Raw genomic sequence first — 22,408 nt, 5'->3', positions numbered from 1 at the left:
AAGCAGCCAGAGGTTGTATATGGAGTGAAGAGAAATATTAATAATTTTTTGAGCACAAAAGCAAAGAGATCAAGAGGTCAGGGAGTGAGAGGAAGGCAAATTATGACCATCAGCAGCAGAAGCCACCCTGAGAGACGGAAATGAATTCTTTGTTTCAATGAGGGCTAAGAACAGCAGAACAATTCTATAAATTGTCCTCTTTCCCCCCAGAGGGGGTGGAGGATTGTGTTCCTGCTGCTTATCAGAAACTCAAAAGGGAAAGGCCAAGATCCTGATTTTCAGCCTGGAAAGTAATCCTGACCGTAAGGGAAACCCTGAGTCCCTAAGAGTGAGGAGCTGCTGGAGGTCTCCGTGTCTCTCCCGCTGCTATAGAGACTACAGCCCAGAGCAGTGAGAGAAGCACCTCTTCTTCCAAAGTACCCCCCAGCAAAGGGGCTTGCTTTCACTCCTGCTCCTGTTTTGTGTCTTAGAACCTAGGTAATAGTGTAAGTTCTTCCAGATACCAGGCCTTGGGCTTTCCTGCTGCTATACCAGTCTGTTTTCTCTTGTTCTCCTTTTCGTTATGATGCCCAGCCTTGTTCAGTTCAGGCGCTCGGTTGTGTCCAACTCTGTGACCCCATGGACTGGAGCACACCGGGCTTCCCTGTCCATCACCATCTCCCAGAGCTTGCTCAAAATCATGTCCATCGAGTTGATGATGCCATCCAATGATCTCATGTTCTGTCATCCCCTTCTCCTCCTGCCTTCAATCTTTCCCAGCATCAGGGTCTTTTCCAATGAGTTGGCTCTTTGAATCAGGTGGCCAAAGTATTAGAGCTTCAGCTTCAGCATCAGGCCTTCCAGTGAACATTTAGGACTTATTTCCTTTAGGATTGACTGGTTGGATCTCCTTGCAGTCCAAGGAACTCTCAAGAGTCTTCTCCAACACCACAGTTCAAAAGCATCAATTTTTTGGTGCTCAGTTTTCTTTATGGTCCAACTCTCACATCCATCCATGACCACTGGAGAAACCATAGCTTTGACTAGATGGACTTTTGCTGGCAAAGTAATGTGTCTTCTTTTTAATATACTGTTTAGGTTGGTCATAGCTTTCCTTCCAAGGAGTAAGGGCCTTTTAATTTCATGGCTACAGTCACCCTGCTTTGAGATGTATGAAAATCGGAGCAGAGACAGAGGACAGGCTTAATGGTGATGGGGAGAGATTCAGATCTGCACTGTGAGGGATGTGGGAGGGGGCTGGGGGCGTGAGGAAGAGCAACAGCAGCTGAAGTGTTCTGACCAACTCTTAGTGGTCCCTTGGGGGAGGGTGCACCAAGGAATCGGGTTACTTAGATAAGGCATGGGTGTCAGAGGTTATCTGAGGGGGCACTGCTGCTACGGAAGCAAAGGGCTAAAGACTAGACTTCAGAAGGGACCATCTACTAAGGAGGAGTGTCTAAAATATTGAGGGGTGATTTGGATAGGCTGAAGCTGCTCTGAGGCAGGGACATAGAAAGAATGACCTTGGCAAAGACAGGCTCCCAGGGTGTGTTTACCAGGCACCAGCCTTGCCTGTGAGCGACTGTGATCCATTCCTTCCCACCCACTTCAGCCCCCTCTTTCTCACTGCATCACATCCCAGCTCCAACATGGGGAGACAATTTGTGCTAAATGGACCAGTTATCTCTTATTAGGTTTAATGAGGATTTCATTGCCTCAGCTCACAGGGATTGGAAGATTCCTGCTTCAAATGAGCAGCCCAGTTGAGGAGATCAGCTCAGAGAAAGAGGAGAGAGCCAGGGCTCAGGGGCCCTGGGCAGGGGCACAGAAGGAGGGGAGTGGGTAGGGGTGTGGGTATTGAGGAGGGGAGAGTGGGAAATAGATTTAATTAGGAAAAAATGGAAAGAAATGTCAACTAATGACTCAAATGTCAAGCTCCAGAACTATATGAAGCCTCAAAAAACATGAGGCCCATTCTCCCTTGAAATGGTGAAATGACAAAGCAAATTATAGTAGAGGAAGATAAGACTGGGATCAGAAGCCAGGTCTCTTGCCTCTTAGGCCAGGATTGACTTGCGTGCATATCTTGTTAACTTCAGCTCCCCATCCCTGCACCCCAGATCCATTCCAGTACTTTTATCAGTAAAGTCAACCCATAAGTCCAAACAGCTCTGATCATAGCTCCGTAGCTCTGGTCTCCTGTCGGTATCTGAAAATCAGAGACTCAACTAAGCAGAAGGGGGAGTTATGAAGGAGAAAGGAAGTGTCTCTCTCGTCTACCTTTGGCCCTTGCTTTTAGTTCCTTGGATCCTATCCCCAAGTTCACAGTCTCCCCATTTTTAGCATTCCTTGGTGCTTCTTCAGAGACCTAAAACTTCCCATCATTAGATCTATTTAGCATCAGGATTGGCTGTGAGAGTTATGGTTTATGTTTACATTCAAGCTAGACATGAGATCAAGCTGGCAGCTAAGATTATGGTCAGAAGTTATATTAAGGTCACTGAACAACATAGTAGGTTTAAGAGTGACGTTGAATAAGGTTCACACGAGCGGAAATATACAGTTAGGCTTACTTAACCCTCATTATGTGCTTAGTCACTTAGTCATATCCAACTCTTTGTGACCCCATGGACTGTAGCCCACAGGAATCTAACCCAGATCTCCCGAATTGTAGGTGGATTCTTTACCATCTGAGCCACCAGGGAAGCCCCAACCCTTATTATGTGTGTGTGAAAGTCACTCAGTCATGTCCAACTATTTGCAACCCCAGGGACTATACAGTCCATGGAATTCTTCAGGCCAGAATACCAGAGTGGGTAGCTGTTCCCTTCTCCAGGGAATCTTCCCAAACCAGGGATAGAACCCAAGTCTCCAGCATTGCAGGCAGAGTCTTTACCAACTGAGCTATCAAGGAAGCCCTACCCTTATTATAAGAGGACTCATTACTTTAAAGCACAACCCTTAACTATGTTGGGCTTCCCTGGTGGCTCCGAGGGTAAAGCGTCTGCCTGCAATGTGGGAGACCTGGGTTCGATCCCTGGTTCGGGAAGATCCCCTGGAGAAGGAAAAGGCAAGCCACTCTGGGACTCTTGTCTGGAAAATCCCATGGACGGAGAAGCCTGGTAGGCTACAGTCCATAGGGTCACAACGAGTCGGACATGACAGAGCGACTTCACTTTCACTTTTTTAACTATGTCACTCCAGGAAGGAAGGATTAGGAGTTGGAGATTAGCTGACACAAACTATTATATATAGAATGGATAAATAACAAGATCCTACCATATAGCACAGGGAACTATATTCAATACCCTGTAATAAACCAGAATGGAAAAGAATATGAAAAAGAGTGCATATATATATATAATATGTATAACTGAATCACTTTGCTGTATAGCAGAAATTAACATTGTGTATAAACTATACTTCAATTAAAAAAGAAAACAAAGTTGGACTTCCCTGGTAGCACAGTGGGTAAGAATCCATCTGGTAATGTAGGGGACATCCCTGGTCAGGGAAGATTTCACGTGCCTTGGAGCAGCTAAGCCCAGGCACCGCAACTACTGAGCCCGAGCTTGCTGAGACCAGTGACCCTGTGTGCCACAACTGCTGAAGCCCAAGTGCCCTAGAACCTGCGCTCCATAACGAGAGAAACCACCACAGTGACAAGCCCGCTCACTGCAGTGAAGAGTAACCTCCACTTGCAACTAGAGAAAGCCCAAGCAAAGCAACAAAGACCAAACACAGCCAAAAAAACCCCAAAACTGACAGGATGTAGCCAAAGCTGTGCTTGAAGGGAAAATTAATAGTGCTAAACAATTTAATCTTAACTAATAAAAATTTTAAAACACTAAAAAAAAGTCACTCCAGCCCTCATAACCCCAATAGATGCTTGCAAAGGGTTTGGGTTAAGATTAATTAATTAGTAATTAGTTTGTTCACCCATTCATCCATCTCTTCATCTCATAAACATGTATTAAAAGCTTACTCTATGCCCAGGTACTAGGCTAAACACTTAGGACACAAAGATGAATAAAACGCACCCCTTGTTGAAGCCACAGTCTAGTGGGAAAGACCAACAGATAACCACAACTGAGTTGGGAGGTGCAGAGATAGAAACATGCCCATTTCCTTAAGAGTACAAAGCATAAATCATTGAACTTAACTTGGAGATGCCAAGTAAAGTTTCCTAGAGTTGAGAATTAGGATCTTCAAAGTCTGAAATAGGGCCTTAAATAAGATAGTTTCCCTCTCTGGGTCTCTGGGCCTGTAGCTCTGACAGCCCTGCAGTACAGTTAAATGTTTGTTTATACTAAGGAGGCAAAGGCTGTTCCCTAGAGATGCCTGCTGAGAGGTTCCATCGGGACATCTATAAAGTTGTTCTAGAAATGCTCCCTGTTTGAGAACTGCTTCTATTCCTCCTGAGATCCAGGGTCAGGGACCCATCTCCTAACTCCCTGCATACAACACAGTGGGCCTTCCTATGTGAGACAGCCATGCTTCAGGCCAAAGTATTCCTCCCTGATCCCACTAGCTTCCCAGCTTCTGCCAATGAACAGGCCTAGCAGTGGCTGCCAGGGAGGGTCTGGCTGCTGGTTTTGGTGGTATTTCCTAAATGGACAGATGGAGAATGTTGATTTAATGTCCCTCCAGTGCCTCTATTCCAGCTTCCCAGACACAGCCAGCAATAAGGCCCTGGCACCTAGTTTTCCTCTGGCAGGCATGGCAGTGCCCCTCCTCCAACAGCCTTCATCCCTGAGCCTCCAGCTTCCTCCAGCCCCATCCCCAAGTCCTCTCAACACAGAGCCTGAGTCCAGGCTCTGGGAATAGGTCTTTTGTTGTTGCTGTTGAGTTGCTAAATCGTGGCTGACTCTTTTGTGATTCCTTGCACTGAAGCCTGCAAGGCTCCTCTGTCCATGGGATTTCCCAGGCAAGAATACTGGAATGGGTTGCTATTTCTACCTCCAGGGGATGTTCCCGACCTAGGGATCAAAACTGAGTCGCCTGCATTGCAGGCAGATTCTTTACCATTGACCCACCTGGGAAGCCCCACGGTCTAGGGGAAAGCAAATCCCTATGAAAAGTTTGCCACCGATGAAAAAGAACAAAACAATGGAAACCTGGCTCCTCCGTTAGTGGTGTTTCAAGAGGTACCACCTGAGAGCAGGATGCTGTCGTCAGGGGATGAGAATGGGGAAAGGAGAGGCATTAGTCAAAAGGTACAGTTTCAGATACAAAAGGAGGTGATCCTAGAGAGCTGCTGTACAGCTTAGTACCTAGAGTTAACAATGCTATATTGTACTCAAGCATTTGCTAGGACAGTAAATCTTACGTTAAGTGTTCTTATCTCAAAATAATAATAATACATAAAAAGAGGCAGAAGGGAACTTCCTTCTGGTGGTCCAGTGGCTAAGACTCTGCACTCCCAATGCAGGCAGCCTGGGTTCAAACCATGGTCAGGGAACTAGATCCCGTAGCCACAACTAAGGGTTCACATGCCATGACTAAAGATCCTGAATGTTGCTATGAAGATCGAAGATCCCCATACTACAGCTAAGACCTGGCAGAGTCAAATTAATTAATTAAAGGTTTTTAAAAAAAGAGGCAGAAGGAAATTTTGGAGGTGGTAGATATGTTTATGGCACAGATACGGTGATGGTTTCCTGGGTGTATACTTATTTGCAAACTCAACAAGTTGTATCCATTAAATGTGTGCAGCTTTTTGTATGTTAATCATCCTCCATAATGTGATTAAAAAAGAAAAAGGATGGGTACCAGCTTCCATCCTGTTGTTTAAACCAAAGACCTGCTGCACTTGACTGTTTCTTCTTTCTCCCCATCCACCCCCAGTCAGTTTCCAATTCCTCTCGGCTGCTATAAGTTATATCCACTTCCTTCCACCTCCACTGTCACTGCCTTGGTCCACTCCTGCCTGGACGGCTAGCAACAGCCTCTTGGTGTCCGCTCAGTTCTGTTCTCTGCAGTTCTGTATGTCTGCATCCCCAGTGGTCTTACTCAAGCTTAAACTGGATCACCTCATTCTCCTGCTTAAAACTCACTGGTAACTCTACAGCCCCATGGATCAGACCCAGAATCTTCCCATCAGCTACCAGACCCTGCCTGGGATGGCTCTGCCTTGCCTCCCAGCCTCTCTGCTCTGACACTCCCTCTTCCCCCTTTAAAGACAGGCTTCTCCGAGTTTTTGGAACTGGCCACATATGGGTCATCATCGGGGCCTCCACGTGTCCTGTTCCCTTGCCTGCAATATTTTTTCCTCCCTGGCCCTTGCCCCTACCTCTCCCCTAGACTAAGTCCTGCTCATCTCTCAGACCTCACACTGAATGTCACTTCTGCATGGAAGCCTCTCTAATTCCTCCAAACAGGTTAGATCAGCTCATTATTGCCGTCAAGCACCCTCTATTTTCACTGGCAGCATTAATCACATTTGTAATTAGGTATTCAGTGTCTGTTTCCCTCGTTGGATCCTAAGCCCTGTACAGGTAGAGCCTGCCAGTACTGTTCACTGCTGCCACCATAGTGCCTGGCACATAGTAGGCTGTTAGGACTGAGAAAGAGATATGTTCCCTATTTTGAATTCTGGAAAGGATTTCTTGGAGTAGAGAGGAGGCTAGTTTCCATGTAACAAAGTAGAGCCAGAGGGCTAGCAGTTAGACTCCAGGAGGAACTTCCCCACTAAGTAGGCATTTAGCAAGTTCCAGGAAATCATCTATGCAAGATACCAGAAGAAAAGCAAAAATGGCATGTTAGTTTATCTTCTCTTGTTCAGAGTGACTGTGTGTGTGGGAGACACATATTACCTCGGATGTGCAAAAAAAAAAAAAAAAACAAACCAAACCCAGGGAGCAGTGAACAAAGCTATAAATACAGCTGAGCGTCGAGTGACATCACCTGAGCACAGTGCGGCGATTTATGGGCAAGTCACACGGCCCTAAAGTGTATTTATAACGGTGTAACTCACTAGTACTTCTCCCTGCCTGCCTGCCCTCCCTCGTCCTCCTGTTTGATGGTGGCCAAAGTCCTGCTCTTCTCATGAAGCAGCATGGCTGGGCCAGGCCCCTGTTTTGGGGGTACCGGGGGCACTGAGGCGTGGGGAGTTCTCTCCAAAACCATGCATTCAAAAATCTGCCGCGGTTCCCCATTTACTGATGAACTGTGGACACTTAAGACATGCAAAGCCGCCTTGGCCTTTGCTTATCTTTGGGCTCCATGTATGGCCCTGGGTGGGGAAGAACCCTTGGAGGAGCGCATGGCAACCCACTCCAGTATTCTTGCCTGGAGAATCCCATGGACAGAGGAGCCTGGAGGACTATAGTCCATGGGGTCACAAAGAGTTGAACGCGACTGAGCACAGCACAGCTTTATCCACATTCGCCATGTGGTCCCCAGTCTTCACTGAGTTTCCCCAAATAGCTCCTAGGTGTTCATCCCTCCAAGTATTTGCTCACGCTTTCCCCTCCATGTGTTGTGTTTTTTGACTATAAATCTCCAGTCAAAACTGCGCCTTTATTAGGCCCAACGCAGATGCAGCATTTTCACTGAGATGTCCAGTGCAAGATTCTTTCCATTCGGTTCTCTCCTCCCAACACCACTGACTCTGCATTCTCTGCTCCTTGAGGTCACCTGTTCACCATGATAAATGTGCACCCAGACATGACTTGTTTCCAACTCAAATGGTGAGTCCCTGCCCTACACATCTTAGTTCCTTTCTCAAGGTCTGCTCCAGGTCCTGCCACATGGCAGAAACAGAGAATGTTTGTTCTATCAATTATCTGTTCCTTCTGTGAACCTAGTCCCCCTTGAACATCTGCAGCCATGTCCAGTTAGAAGCTCTACTGGCACAATTTTCAATCCTCACATGACTAGGAAGGTGTCAACATCCCCTCTTCTGTGTAAGATGGTTGGGGCAGAGAGAGGTGAAGTAGCTTACCCAAGGTATACAGCAAGTAGTGTGACCATAGGATTCTCAATCAGTTTGTCAAAATCTACCACGTTTTTCCTATTCCTGGAGACCTTGGGCTGTCTGGTCTATAGTCTGGTTTCTATCTAATATCCCAGGATATGCATTCTCTTCTTAAAAGCACTGCACACAGCCAGCTAATAACCTGCCTCTTCACAACTGGTTCCAGGGTCACTTACTCAGGTGCTGGAGTCATCAGAATGAAGTTTATTTTTTGGGGGGCTGCATTGAGTCTTCATTTCCGCACACAGGCTTTCTCTAGTTGAGACTTGCTGCTTATGGCCTCTCTGGTTGCTGCCCTGGGGCTTAGTTGCCCCTTGGCATGTGGGATCTTAGTTCCTGTACAGGGGATCGAAGCTGTGTCCCCTCTGTTGGGAGGCAGATTCTTAACCACTGGACCACCAAATGAAGTGTTCTTTTGAAGGGGCTTGTCAGGAAATCACTGCTTTGAAAGAAGAAGCCCCAGGGCCTTTTTGTGTCCTGGGGACCTACCCCTCCCCTACCTCATTTACGTGGGGGGAAGGAAAACTAAGAGGGAGAGAGAATGTGAGAAAAACAGTCACCTGGCAGCCAAACCACCCACTGCCCAGGACCCTGGCTTTCCTCTGCATCTCCCCTCCTCTGCTTCTGGATCTTCTTGGATGATTTTACCACCACCTCTATTCAGAGTCTAAATGGAAACAGGGACTTTCCTGGGGGTCCAGCGGTTAAGACTGTGCTTCCAATGCAGGGGGCATGGGCTTGATTTCAGGGTGGGGAATTAAGATCCCACATTCTTAGCAGAAGGGCCAAAAAAAAAGGAAAGAAAAGCAATGGTGAACTGAGATTCTCTTTCTCCCAAATAAACCATCAAATGTTTACCTCAGGGAAAGTGGGAACTAGAAATTACCCAAGGTGGGTGGGGAGTAGGGTGTTGGTGGTGTAGTTCAGATAGGCTGGGATCTGAGTCATGACCTTAGACAAGCGGAGGTTGGGAAGCAGAGACTGGGAAGTCTGGGCAGGTGATTGTGGGGGAAGCAAGCCAGAGCAAATCAGAAAAAGTATGTGTCTTCCCAACTCATGCTCAGCTAGGTCACCAGCATGTGGCTTAAGGCACTGAATAAAAAAAAAATATTTACCGAGCAATGTGATTTTGCTAAAAAATTTATATTAATATTACAAATAATTCTTATCTTTTCTATTATTGCTCAGAATCCAAAAGTGATTACAAATGATGCTGAGTTCCTATAAGTGTTTCCCCCAGCTCCACTTTCTCACATAGGCTATTTGCAACCCCATATTTGGCTGCAGAATCCAGCACATTCATTCCTCACACAAAGTGTGAAGTGAAAGAAGTTTGTCTTTGATGATCAGGTATCTTTCTTGAAGCATTATTCCACAATCTTGAGAGCTCTCTTTCTGCTCTAAACTTTCCCTGGCGAATGAGCTTATGCTAAAATGTGAAGGACTCCATATCCTCCCCCTGACACCCCAGATATTATATAATATATATAAATTGTAACCACTGGACCACCAGGGCAGTTCCTGGGGCAATGTTTTAACCAAGGAAACGTATGTCTGACAGTGTATACTTGGTAAGGAGGCATTTTGGGGGTACTATAGAGAAACCCTCTAGAGCCTATGAAATGACAACTCACCCAATAGTCTACAAGCAGAGGGAGAATTCCCATGAAGTTAATGAAGCTCGGTTGCTCAGGACCTTCTAAGGCCCCGGGTGGCACCCCGTCTATGCTCCAGTACTTTCATGTGGTTCTGCATAAAAAATGCAAGAGTAAGATACTGTAATCACAGTTGATTACGTCTGCTGTTTTCTTTTCATTATTACTTTCCTCCACCCCACTTTCCCTCAGGTCAGGAGGTCATGGACATTCTGTGGGCCTGGCTAAGGGGAGATTGAGTAGGAAGTCCATTTAGGTTGGATGAAAGTATTTACGCAATACAGCTCATAATCACTTGCATGTATGGTTATGTTAACCGTCTGGTATAAGGGTAGATTCCAGGAATGCTCCTGTGGTCACCAAGCTGACTCAGGCAGCATCGGGACATGTAGATGCAGAACAAGAGGGTCGTGGTGGCGAGAACGTGTCCTCTAGTACCCAGACCTGGAGGTGTGGAAAGCTAGTCCACAGAAAGTTTTTCTAATCACCTGACGTGTAATGTGGCAAGTGAGGGGTTTGGTTCTCATTGATGCTCTGTCAAAATGGAAGTTCTTTCCTGTCAGGAATATGCCTAATGATGTAGCATATAAATTATAAATAAGCCATACAAAAATGCTTCCTGTGTATTTTATATGAAATGATTAGATAGAAATTATTCTGACATTAGGAAGAGAATTGTAACACAAAACTCAGTTTATCCCCAAAGAGATATTGTGCTAAGAGGAAGAGAATAGTTTTCTAAAGGCTCTGGGATTCTTCAATATCCCAATTAATAAAGAGAGTAACACATACGATTACAGTGGAGAAATTTTCAATTTCTTGGTGATTTGATAAAGATAACATAATAGATTGCTACAATAAGGACAAGCTGGTTAATAATGACTGGTGTCCTTTATAACAAATATTTAAGATTAGTTACAATACTTTGGCCACTTGATGTGAAGAGCTGACTTACCGGAAAAGATCCTGATGCTAGGAAAGATTGAGGGCAGGAGGAGAAGGGTGAGACAGAGGGTGACATGAGATGGTTGGATGGCATCGTTGACTCAGTGGTCACTTGTTTGTGCAAATCGCTATCCTGGAGATAGTGAAGGACCGAAAAGCCTGGCGTGCTGCAGTCCATAGGTTGCAAAGCATTGGACAAGAGTTAGTGACTGAACAACAACAACATAAAGAAACTCAAACTGTCCTGATATCTTACAGCTCAATTATTTTTTTTTTTAATGTACAGATTTGTCTTCCAAAAATAACAACTCTAAAATTATAAATGGTATTATCAATATAATGGTCTTCCCAGGTGCTGCTAGTGGTAAAGAACCCACCTGCCAATGCAGGAGACATAAGAGATGTGGGTTCAATCCCTGGGTGGGGAAGATCTTCTGGAGCAGGGCATGGAAACCCACTCCAGCATTCCTGTCTGGAGAATCCCATGGACAGAGGAGCCTAGTAGGTACAATTCATGAAGTGGAAAAGAGTTGGACATGACTGAAGCAACTTAGAATGCATGCATGCATACATTAATATAGCAATTTTAAAGTTGAAAGACATTTTTAAAGACTATTGATAATAAAAAGATAAATTTTGATCAACCATGCCAGAAGAAAACCGAATTATCCTTCTGCTCTCTCTATAAAAAACATTACAGAATCATTATGGGGAATCAATCAAAGGGTATGCAGCCAAAAAAGTAGCAAAAAATATTAATGGGTGTGTCAGGCAGTTAATGGATAAAAATGATTATGCTTTTTTCTGGATTTTAATGATTTTGATTTGCCAACTTTTTAAATGTTGTAACTTTATGAATCCTTTATTCATTTTTAAAACAAATGTTCACTTCTTACCTACTTTTGCATTTATAATTTTGTATTCTTTTCCTTTATTAATGAAGCCCCCCCCCAAAAAAAGCAAAATAGCATCAACCTCCTGACCCCATAAAATAGGATTCATCTATGTCTATAGCATTGGTATTTTATTAAGATAATGCTGAATGGTGACACTTTTCCTAAAGTTTATTATGTGCCTGAATTATTATAAGTGCTTTACTGTGAAATTATCTCATTTACTCCTCTCAATAACGACTTGTTTCCCCCATTGGAAACTACTTGTTTTCTCCATTTTACAGATGAAGGAACTAAAGTCCCAGAGATGTAAGGCAACCTGCCCCAGGTTGCTCAGCTGGCAGGCTGCAAAGCCTGGATACAACGCAGAAACTTATTTCCTGTATTCGCTGATCTAAACCCTGGTTCCCTCACCTCCCCTGGCCCCAGAGTGGAGAGTTAAGTTCCCAGACTCCACCGCTCGTCTTACACTCAGAGCGGCTGAGTGTAAAGCTGGAAGACACACAGCCGACCGACGGCAGGAGAGTTCAACTTTGGCCGCAGGCTTTTCCCTACGCTCCCACAGCCCCGGACGCCGGCCTTGGCCTTGGCCTTGGCCTTGGCCCGGGGTGGGCGGAGTGAGGCCGCGGGCGGCGGACGCTCGGCAGGTGGGACCCGCAGGCCGCCTGGGGCGGGGGCGGGCGCGAAAGGGGTGGGGGCGCAGGCTGCAGTCTCGGGGAGGAGATGCCTTCAGAACTCCGGCGTCTCCAGGGGCAGCAGCCAGCACGCAGCCTCCTCCCCACTTCATTAACTGGAAAATAAACTGGAGCCACAAAGACCTGGAGAAAGGAGAGGGCGCGCGCCCAGCTGCCGCGGGGCGAGGGGCGGAGGTGGCGGGAGGGGACCGCGCCAGCTGAGGCTGCAATCAATCCTGGCTGCCCAGCCCCCACCCGCCGTCCCCTCCCCATCCCGGCAGCCGGTCCCCTCTGCTCCCAGCGGCACCGGGGGAGCCCTGGGAGCCATAGACCTTCCCGGGCTGGGGGAGAGTGCCCCTCAGAGTCACCTCTCCAAGCTGCGTGGGCACAATGGGCTGTCAGATGGCGGAGAGGGGCGGGCGGCTCTGCACTGGGCCCTCCTCGGAGCCAAACCTTCTGCTCCCCGAGCAGAACAGAGGGACATTGAGAGTGTGGCCCTGGGGAAGGGCTGGCTCTGGGGAAAATGGGATTTTAAGAGAGAGAAATGAGAGACTTTGTACCTTCCGCTCACTGCCCACCACCCCGCAAACACACACAGGCTCGCAGGACTTCTCCTTCCTCTCTTCTGTGCTCTGCCCCTCTTCCTTTTCTTCCAGGACCCCCCAAAGTTGTGCCGCCCTCAGCACCATCCCCTCTCACCCCCTTGCCCCTGCTTCTCTTCTGAGCTCACCCCTTAGCAAAGCTATCCTCCCTGCCCGCAGGCCAGTTCCCTTTTGTATCTATTTGCTGTGGCTGCCGAAGACCGGGTGGTGTAAACATTTTCTCCCAGCTCTGGAGGCTAGAAGTCCCAAAGCAGTGTGTCAGCAGGACTGGTTTCTTCTGAGGCAGCTCTCCTTTTTTCTCCCGGGCCATCCCACGGTTTCCCTTAGTGCTTGTGTGTGTCCTAATCTCTTCAAATAAGGACACCGGCCATGTTGGATTAAGGCCAACCATACCGATCTTTCCTGATGGCTCAGACGGTAAAGCATCTGCCTACGATGCGGGAGACCCGGGTTCAATCCCTGGGTTGGAAAGATCTCCTGGAGAAAGCAATGGCAACCCACTCCAGTATTCTTGCCTGGAAAATCCCATGGACAGAAGAGCCTGGTAGGCTACAGTCCATGGGGTCGCAGAGTCGGACACGACTGAGCAACTTCACTTTCACATAAAGATCTTATTTTAATTTAATTACATCTTTAAAATATTTATTTTTGGCCACACAGGGTCTTCCTGGCTTTCTCTGGTTACATCCAGGACCACTCTCTAGTTGCAGTGCTCTGGCTTCTCATTGCAGTGACTAATCTTGTTGCATAGCATGGGCGCTAGGGCGCAGGCTTAAGTAGTTGCCCTGAAGCATGTGGAATCTTCCTGGACTAGGGATTGAAGCTGTGTCCCCTGCATTGGCAGGTGGACTCTTAACCACTGGACAACCAGGGAAGTCCTATTTGCTTCTTCAAAGGCCTAATTTCCATATATAGTCTCATTCTGAGGACCCTCAAACATGGATTTTGGGGAACACAATCTAGCTCTTACCACCCTCCTTGTCCAGACCAGTCTACCACCAAATTTTGCAGATATCAGGATTGTCTAGGTTGCCCTAGACTGACTGGACCCTGAAACATTCCCACACACAGCCCCACAAACACATCCTAACACCTCCCTCACTTTACTCTAACACATTTAGGACCTCACAGAAGTACCTGGTCACACAGATCCTAGTTAATATAATCTAGCACACAGGAATATCACCTTCCTGGTTGCAAAATCATATCTGGCTAGTCTTCTTTCTGTTCAATTTGGAGGCTGCCTGTCACAGAATCACAGCTCTTCAGTTTGTTTGGTCCTCTAGGAATCTCTTCCCCTCAAAATGTTTCAGTACCTTAATTTATTCATTTATTTCACAGTTTTGTTGAGATATAATGGACATACAGCACTGTATAAGTTTAAGGTGTACAACATAATGATTTGACTTACGTACATCGTGAAATGATTACCACAAGAGTTCTAGTGAACATCCATCGTCTCATATAGATACAGCATTAAGGAAGTAGAAAAAAATATTTTTTCCTTGTCAGTACCTTTAAATAATTTATTTTGAATAAGTTCAAAGGTTTAAAGAATGATATAAAAAGGAATGTATTGAGAAGTCTCATTTTTACCATCTTCATCATCCCTGCTCTCCAACCGCCCCCTTCCCCCACCCCCCCCCCCCCGCATTCCATCTCTTATAGGGAACTGGATTAATTTGCTTTCCAGTGCCTTCACAAGCCCATACAAATGCATGAGTTTAGAGTCTTCTTTTCTTAGACAGCTTCCCTTGTGGCTCAGCTGGTAAAGAATCCGCCTGTAATGTGGGAGGCCTGGGTTCGATCCCTGCGTTGGGAAGATCCCCTGGAGAAGGAAAAGGCTACCCACTCCAGTATTCTGGCCTGGAGAATTCCATGGACTATATAGTCCATGGGGTCTCAAAATCGGACACGACTGAGCGGCTTTCACTTTCACCTTTTCTTAGACACTGGTGTTCAGTGTTCTGCCCCTCTCTTTTTTCACCTAACAATATAGCAGGGAGATTTTCCCCATATCTCTAAAGGTGGCTGCCTTTCCCCCCCACTTTAATAGTACTTCCTTATGTGGATATAACATGATTTATTCAACAAATCCTCTAAAGAGACACCCTTGGGTTGTTTCCAGTGCCTGTTCTCTGGAGAGGAGAGCCTTGAAAACCTTAACCAATTTACAGTTTTGTAATACCTGAGAAATGTAGGGGCCTGGAGGTAAGGCAGTGGGGTGGGCAGAAAGGATCCGCAGGTGGCAGGAGATGTGGTCTCTGCCTTTGGGGATGTTTTGAACTAGGAGAGCTGTAGTTGTTCTTCTCTGTGGAGTCTCTTTATGAAAAAGACTCTCAGAAGCTCACCCTGCACACATTTCTCTGATGCTACATTGCTGACTCAAGATCCCTTAGATTAGTGATATATTGCTGTGTAATCAAATACCACAGACTTAGCAGTTCTAAACAACATGAATTTATTTGCTTACAGTTCTGTAGGTCAGAAGTCTGGGCAGAAAGAAAGGGATGAAGCTGGAATAGGGTAATGTGAAGTCGCTCAGTCGTGTCTGACTCTTTGCAACCCCATGGACACCAGGCTCCTCCGTCCATGGGATTTTCTAGGCAAGAGTACTGGAATGGGTTGCCATATCCTTCTCTAGGGAACTTCCCAACCCAGGGATAGAACCCAGGTCTCCCACATTGTAGACAGATGCTTTATCATCTGAGCCCCCAGGGAAGTCGGAATAGGGTAATAGGAGTAGGTAATTACTAGCCCAGGAGGTCTAGAGTCCAGGATGTAGGGAAAGTGTCTTGGGAAGTCTGTGAAAGTGAAAGCTCACTCTTTGCCACTGCATGGACTATACAGTCCATGAAATTCTCTAGGCCAGAATACTGGAGGGGTAGCCTTTCCCTTCTTCCAGGGGATCTTCCTCACCCAGGAATCGAACCAGGGTCTCCTGCATTGTAGGAGGATTCTTTACCAACTGTAGGGAAGTCTGTAGGGCTTTGTCATGGAGACTGTGAAGAGGTTCTCTGCTCAGTTCCTTGTGGTTGTGGGACTGAGGCAGTCAGCTCCTAGAAGCCAGCTCTCTCTATAGGCCACTCACACTATGAATGTCCTCTTCTTTAAGGCCAGCAGGAGATTGTTTCTGCTGCTTTGAATCTCTTTTTCCAGTGAGGGCCCGGTTCCTTTATTAAGGGTTTTTTTCTGATTAAGTAGGCTCAGAATAATCTGCCTTTTAATTAACTCAAAGTCAACTGATCTGGGACCTTAATTATATCCACAAAATCTCTTCACCAAGTTTGTATCTGACCTGCCCTCATCACTGCCAAATCTGGTACCAACCAAGTCTTTTTTCCAGATACCCTTCTTGCACACAGGCCAGGCACCCAGGTCCCATCCCTTCTCTCCTTAAATGTCTCAGAATACTGCTGCCTTGGGGCTTCCCTGGTGAGTACCAGTGGCTTAAGAATCCACCTTGCAATGCAAGGGACATTGGTTCAATCCCAAGAAGATCCCACATGCCTCGGAGCAACTAAGCCCAACTACCAAAGCCCAAGCACCTAAAGCCCGTGCCCTGCAGCCAGAGAGCCCACCGCAATGAGGAGCCCACATACCTCAACGAAGAGTAGCCCCCACTCACTGCAACTAGAGAAAGCCTGTGTGCAGCAACAAAGGCTCAGCAGAACTATAATAAATAAATAAAATTTATTTACTTGTATTTATTTATAAAAATAAATAAATTTTTAAAAAAGTATAGCGTGCATCAGTTTGCCTTACCAAAAAAAAAAAAAAAAGAATAGTTCTGCCTTGTCAGGCCCACGTTATGTCCTATGGGATCGGGTTCAGCATTCACAGCGTCGGTGACCAGCCTCTCATGCCTCCCAGTCTTATTTCCTAATCATCCCTTAGAGCAGAGGCTCCGGATCCATTTGCCTGCCTATTACTCTTCCACTTCACCCCATCACCCCATTCCAGCTTGCACATCTTTATTTCTCCTGACTGCACTGCCTGGATGGAATACCTTTTTCATGTCTCTCCACTGATTCTGCTCTTTTCCATTGCTAATATTTTCACTTAGTAAAATTTTTTTTTTTTCAAGAGACTTCTGAGTGCTCTGGGGATTCAGAGGTGCAAGTCATCTTCCAGGTCCTCAAGAAGTTTGCAGACTGAAGGAACAGATGAGCAAGCAATAACAAATCACCATGGTAAGTGCTGAGCTACAAGCAGATGTCAGCCTAGGGCACAGTGGGATAACAGAAGTGGAGTGCAGAACTCAACGTGGGGGTCAGGAAAGGCTTTCTGGAGGAGGTGGCTCTTGAGCCATGTCTTGAAAGTTGGCTAGATGTGAGATGGGTGAAGAGAGGAGTTGGCTGGGCTTCATCTAGAGAGGAGCATGGGCTGACCTAGGTCTGTGAGCAACGGGCATCTTGAGAAAGGCAGAATGCAGATACAAGGACAGCTTTGGCAGGAGCTGAGATTGGAGAGGATTTCCCAGCATCACAGAAGTCATTGGAGGTGTTTGGATTTTCTTGACGGTGAGGGGGAGTTAAAAGGCTGGAAGTAGGAGAGTGATCTGTGTTGTAATAAGGATATTTAAAAAATTAAATAATTTATTTATATTTGGCTGCTCTGGATCTTTGTTGTTGCCCACAGGCTTTCTCTAGTTGCAACAAGTGGGAACTATTCTCTAGTTTCAGTACACAGGCATATCACTGCAGTGGCTTCTCTTGTTGTGGGGGACGGGCTCTAGGGCACATGGGCTTCAGAAGTTGTGGCTCACTGGCTTAGTGGTGTCTTCCCCAACCAGGGATCAAACCATGTCCCCAGCATTGGCAGGAGGATTCTTAACCACTGGACCACCAGGGAAGTACATAATAAGGATATTAAACAGCAGACTTGTGGTTAGAGAGCTTACTGCCTGCAGTGGGGAGAGGTCAGTTTGTAGATAAGAATGGTTAAGCTGAGATGGCAACAGACCAGGTTCCAAGTTCTACCTCTCCCAGGAAGCCTTCCTAGGGAACCCTTCCCAGAATAATGACTGTGTCTGGTAGCAACAGCAGTTGTACTAGAAGCAATAGCAATTTAAATAATGACACATCCATCCTTGTAAATGATAGCCCTGTGAAGTAGGCAGTAGAGTTATTATTATTTCTATTTTGCAGATAAGGAAAACAAGGAAACTTATCCATAGCATAGAAACAGCAGTGATGGACCATGAACCCAGATTGTTAGAATCCCAATGACATGTTATTGCCATTACAGCAAACTGCCTCTTGGCTTGTTTTGCATTTAAAGCCTTTTCTTAGTATCCAACTGTTTAATAAATATATACATTGTGTCTGCTGACTTGTACACAGTTCTTGGCTCTGTGGCTGCAATCAATCAGTGTGAGTTAATGAAGAATATGGGGGTTCTTGAAGGATCCTATGATATAGCTTCTCCAACCTTAATTCATGAAATGATGGAACATTCATTCTGTCTTCACACCTTCTCCCAATATCTAGTACAGTGCAAGGTGAAAAACAGACATTAGTAAATTTGTGTGGAATTTAAATGGGTGATGAGGAATATCAACCACTTAAAAGAGAAATCAGGACTGTAGTGATTCTGGGAGGGAGGAGGGTCTGGGAGCCAGACTGGGTCTATGGGGATGGGTTAGTGGGACCGAGAGCCACCCACCAATGGTCCCCCAGCCTGAGCAGACTTGGCAGCCAAGTTGAATCTAAGTAGCACTTTTCCGTTAAGTGCTCTGTGGGGAGGTGTAATGTGTCTCTATTTAAAATTAATTTTTCAGAATTGGAAGCCCCATTCTGAAAGGCAGTGCTCCCTTGGTGGCTTCTGGCAGGATTGGAAAGCCATAACTTTGGAGAGAAACACAATAAACCAGAAATTTCCTCCCAGGTGAGTGAGAAACTGCCTCTCTCCTTTTGAAGAGAGCATTTTCCAGAACTTTACTCATCAAGTAGCTAGTTTTCAAGTCATTTCTTCTCTGTGTAAGTGAACTACATTCCAGTCAACTGTCTGTTCTCCTCTCTGATAGATGGGACCTAGGCATAGGCAATCCACACATACAAGGGAACACAAAAGTAATTTCTCTTTGGCTTGAGGCTGTGTTTCTGTATTTACATGTGAATGGAGTGGCAGCTGATGCTTTGAAAATGTGCAGTGCTTGCTGCCAATGGAGAAGCACCACTATAATAGCGGTCCCACAAATGTTTGTCTAGGTGCTAGAGTTACAAAGATTTGTTCATTTAGTCATCCAATATTTATTGAGTACCTACTATGTGTTAAGTATTGTACTAGCATTGGAGAAACAACAGTGATTAAAACAAAGGTGAAAGAAAGTGAAAGTTGCTTAGTCGTGTCCAACTCTTTGTGACCCCATGGACTATACAGCCCATGGAATTCTCTAGGCCAGAATACTGGAGTGGGCACCCTTTCCCTTCTCCAGGGGATCTTCCCAACCCAGGAATCGAACTGGGGTCTCCTGCATTGCAGGTGGATTCTTTACCAACTGAGCTATCAGGGAAGCAAACCAGCTAACTAGCCAATCAACCCCCAACCCCGGCCCCCGCACAAAGCCTCTGCATTTATCTTGGGGTAAATAGACAATATTACAAATAAGTTATAGATAGGGACTTCCCTGGTAGCCTAGTGGTTGAAAATCTGCCTTCCAACGCGGGGGACGTGGTTTGATCCCAGGCTGGTGAACTAATATCCCACAGGCTGTGTTGCACCGTGTGTGTGCTTGGTTGTGTCCAATTCTTGGCGGCCCCACGGACTGTAGCCCACCAGTCTCTTCTGTCTATGGGATTTTTCAGGTGACAATAGTGGAGCGGGTTGCCATTTCCTTCTCTAGGGGATGTTCCAAACCCTGGGATTGAACCCACATGCCATGAGGCAACTAAGCAACAGCTAGAGAGAAGCCCAGAAGATCCCGAGTGCTGCAACTAAGACTGGGCACAGCCCAAAATAAATAAGCAAATAAACATCATATTTAACAAAATAAGTTACAGACAAATAATTAAATGTAACTAAGAACTGATGCTTTTGAACTGTGGTGTTGGAGAAGACTCTTGAGAGTCCCTTGGACTGCAAGGAGATCCAACCAGTCCATTCTGAAGGAGATCAGCCCTGGGATTTCTTTGAAAGGACTAAGCTAAAGCTGAAACTCCAGTACTTTAGCCACCTCATGCGAAGAGTTGACTCATTGGAAAAGACTCTGATGCTGGGAGGGATTGGGGGCAGGAGGAGAAGGAGATGACAGAGGATGACCGACTCGATGGACATGAGTCTGAGTGAACTCCGGGAGATGGTGATGGACAGAGAGGCCTGGTGTGCTGCGATTCATGGGGTCACAAAGAGTCGGACATGACTGAGCGACTGAACCGAACTGAACTGAAGGAGATAAATGGGCTTCCCAGGTGGTGCTAGTGGTAAAGAACCCTCCTGCCAGTGCAGGAGATGCAGATTCAATCCCAGGGTCTGGATGATCCCCTGGAGGAGGGCATGGCAACCCACTCCAGTATTCTTGCCTGGAGAATCCCATGGACAGAGGAGATTGGCAGTCTACAGCCCATAGGGTTGCAAAGAGTCAGACATGACTGAAGTGACTTAGCATGCACGCAAGGAGATAAAGTAAAAAGAGGGAATAGAAAATGTTAGGGGAGGTTGCCCTGGCAAAGATGCATAGAAAAGATGACACATAATGAAGAACTATAGGAGGTAAGGGAGTTAGATGTGCAGAAATCTGGGGAGAACATTCTAGGGAGGGCATAGCAAGTGCTAAGGCCATAAGGTGGGCACATGTCTAATGTGTCTGAGAGAGTGTAGAGAGAAGAGTATCACTTGAGCCCAGAGGGTGAGGAGACCCATCAAGGAACAGAAAGGAAAAGGTCAGAAAGCCCTCAGCGATCATTGCAAAGACTCCCAAGTGTTAATATTGATATGATATTGATATTTCACATTGATATGATGTGTTGTGCTGCCAATGGAAGGTAGTGAGCAGAGGAATGATGACGATTCTGCCTGACATATTTTCACAGGAGCATTTTGGCAGCTACGGGGAAACAGGCAGAAGCAGGCAGGCCAGGTGGCAGGCGGGGTGCGGCTCAACAATCACGGAAGAGTGACTTGGACCAAGGTGAGAGCTGGTGAGCAGGTGAGAGTAGTCTAGATTTCCTTTGACGGTAGAATGGATGTGATTCATCGACAGATTACAAGTGAGGTGTGGGAGAAGCAGCAGCGTCAAGGATGACTCTCAGGATCTGGTGGCTGCAAGGAGGAGGCACTGTCATTTCCTGAGACAGGGGAGAAGGCAGAAGGGGCAGGTCTCCACGGGGGAGGGGGAAGGGCACGAGGGACGATCAGGAGCTTGGTTTTAAACAGGCTAAGTTTGAGGTGTGTTTCAGACACCCAAGTAGAGCTAGCCAGTAAATAGTTGGCTAATGGAATCTAGAATTCAGGAGAGAATATTCTGAGCAGAAGATATAAATTTGGGAGTCATTAGCATATAGATGGTATTTAAAGTCATGAGACCGGATGAGATCACCTAAGATGTGAGTGAGTGTAGATAAGAGAAGAGATCCAAAGATAGAACCAGAGGACACTCCAATGTTTAGAGGTCAAGGAGAGAAAAGGGAACAAGCAGAGGAGACTTGGAAGGAGAGTGGAGAGAAACACAAGGCAGGGAGGTGTGCTGGAAGTAAGGGAAGACGGAATTTCTAGCAGGAATGAGTGGTCATCTGTGTCAAAGGCTGCTGGTAGATCAAGCTAACAGTGAAAATAAGGAAGTCCTAGGTGACCTTGATTTCAGTCTTTTTTGGTGGAGTCAGGAGGGCTGAGGCCTGGCTGAAGTAGGTTCCAGAAAGAAGGTGAAGAGAGACCTATAAGAAACAGTGAGTCCAGACAACTGTTTGAGAAGTTTCACTGTAAAGAAAAGGAAGAATTCAGTGGTATGTGGAAGGGGAAGTAGGGTCAAGCTTTTTCCTTCAGACTGGGGAAATAAAGACGGATATGGTAGAGTCTGTCCTCAAGTTGCTTTAATTCTAAAAGGGGAGATAGACATATCAGCAGAAGTCAGCAGGAACAGATGCTCAGCTGGTTCCATAGCAATACTCTCTAGAAAAATCTAAAAGCTCTAACCTAATGTAGAGGGGAAAATTACTTTAAAAAGAAGTTCTACATCCGGACCTGCATGATAAGTGATCTTTATCGAGGGAAGAAAGAAAATGATATTTTAGGTAAAAAAAGGAAGAAAGAATATAAGTCAAACCATGGAAACCTGAATTGGCTGTGGGGATCACAAAGAGATCCGCATTTCTGTCCTAGAAGTGAACTGCCTGGGTGTGACTCCCAGACTCTGCAAGATATGTGACCTTGGGCAAATTACTAAGCCATTCTATGAATCTGTTTCCTTACCCATAAAGTGCGGCTGCAGTGGTATTTGCCTCAGGGGGTTGTCAGGAGGATGAAACAACAGTATATGTGAAATGTTTGTTAAGTGTCTGGTACATCATGTGAATCTGTGTGTGTGCTCAGTCTTGTCTGACTCTGCAGTCCCAGGCTCCTCGGTCCATGGGATTTCCCAACCTAGGGGTCAAACCTGCATCCCCTATGTCTCCTGCACTGCAGGCAGATTCTTTACCACTGAGCCATGGAAGAAGCACTTGGTTTGTAGCAGATGCTCCATAAA

At 46.1% G+C, this 22,408-nt stretch overlaps 1 protein-coding gene across 9 annotated transcripts in view; it reads left to right on the top strand.

Annotated features, from left to right (window-relative positions):
- LOC147376745 (uncharacterized) overlaps positions 1-22,408 on the top strand; it is a 32,314-nt gene that overhangs the window by 4,465 nt on the left and 5,441 nt on the right. For 3 of the 9 annotated variants that reach the window (XR_015161215.1, XR_015161218.1, XM_086393501.1), the window contains exons 2-5: positions 11,735-12,097; positions 16,814-16,919; positions 18,509-18,615; positions 20,760-20,857. Coding sequence is in view for 2 of the 9 variants with exons in the window: in XM_086393501.1 (XP_086249627.1) it covers positions 16,917-16,919; positions 18,509-18,615; positions 20,760-20,857 (208 nt within the window). In the remaining 7 variants the exon portion in view is untranslated. The remainder of the gene's footprint in view (positions 1-11,734; positions 12,098-16,813; positions 16,920-18,508; positions 18,616-20,759; positions 20,858-22,408) is intronic. The other 6 variants (XR_015161221.1, XR_015161220.1, XR_015161219.1 and 3 more) reach the window with 3 other exon arrangements.

This window comes from Bos grunniens, chromosome 3 (assembly GCF_055505025.1).
Source record: "Bos grunniens cultivar Pamir isolate PY7600 chromosome 3, Bosgru_T2T1.0, whole genome shotgun sequence".
Classification (NCBI taxonomy): Eukaryota; Metazoa; Chordata; class Mammalia; order Artiodactyla; family Bovidae; genus Bos; species Bos grunniens.
The sequence above is the reverse complement of the archived record's forward strand: the minus strand, read 5'-3'. Positions and strand labels throughout refer to the sequence as shown.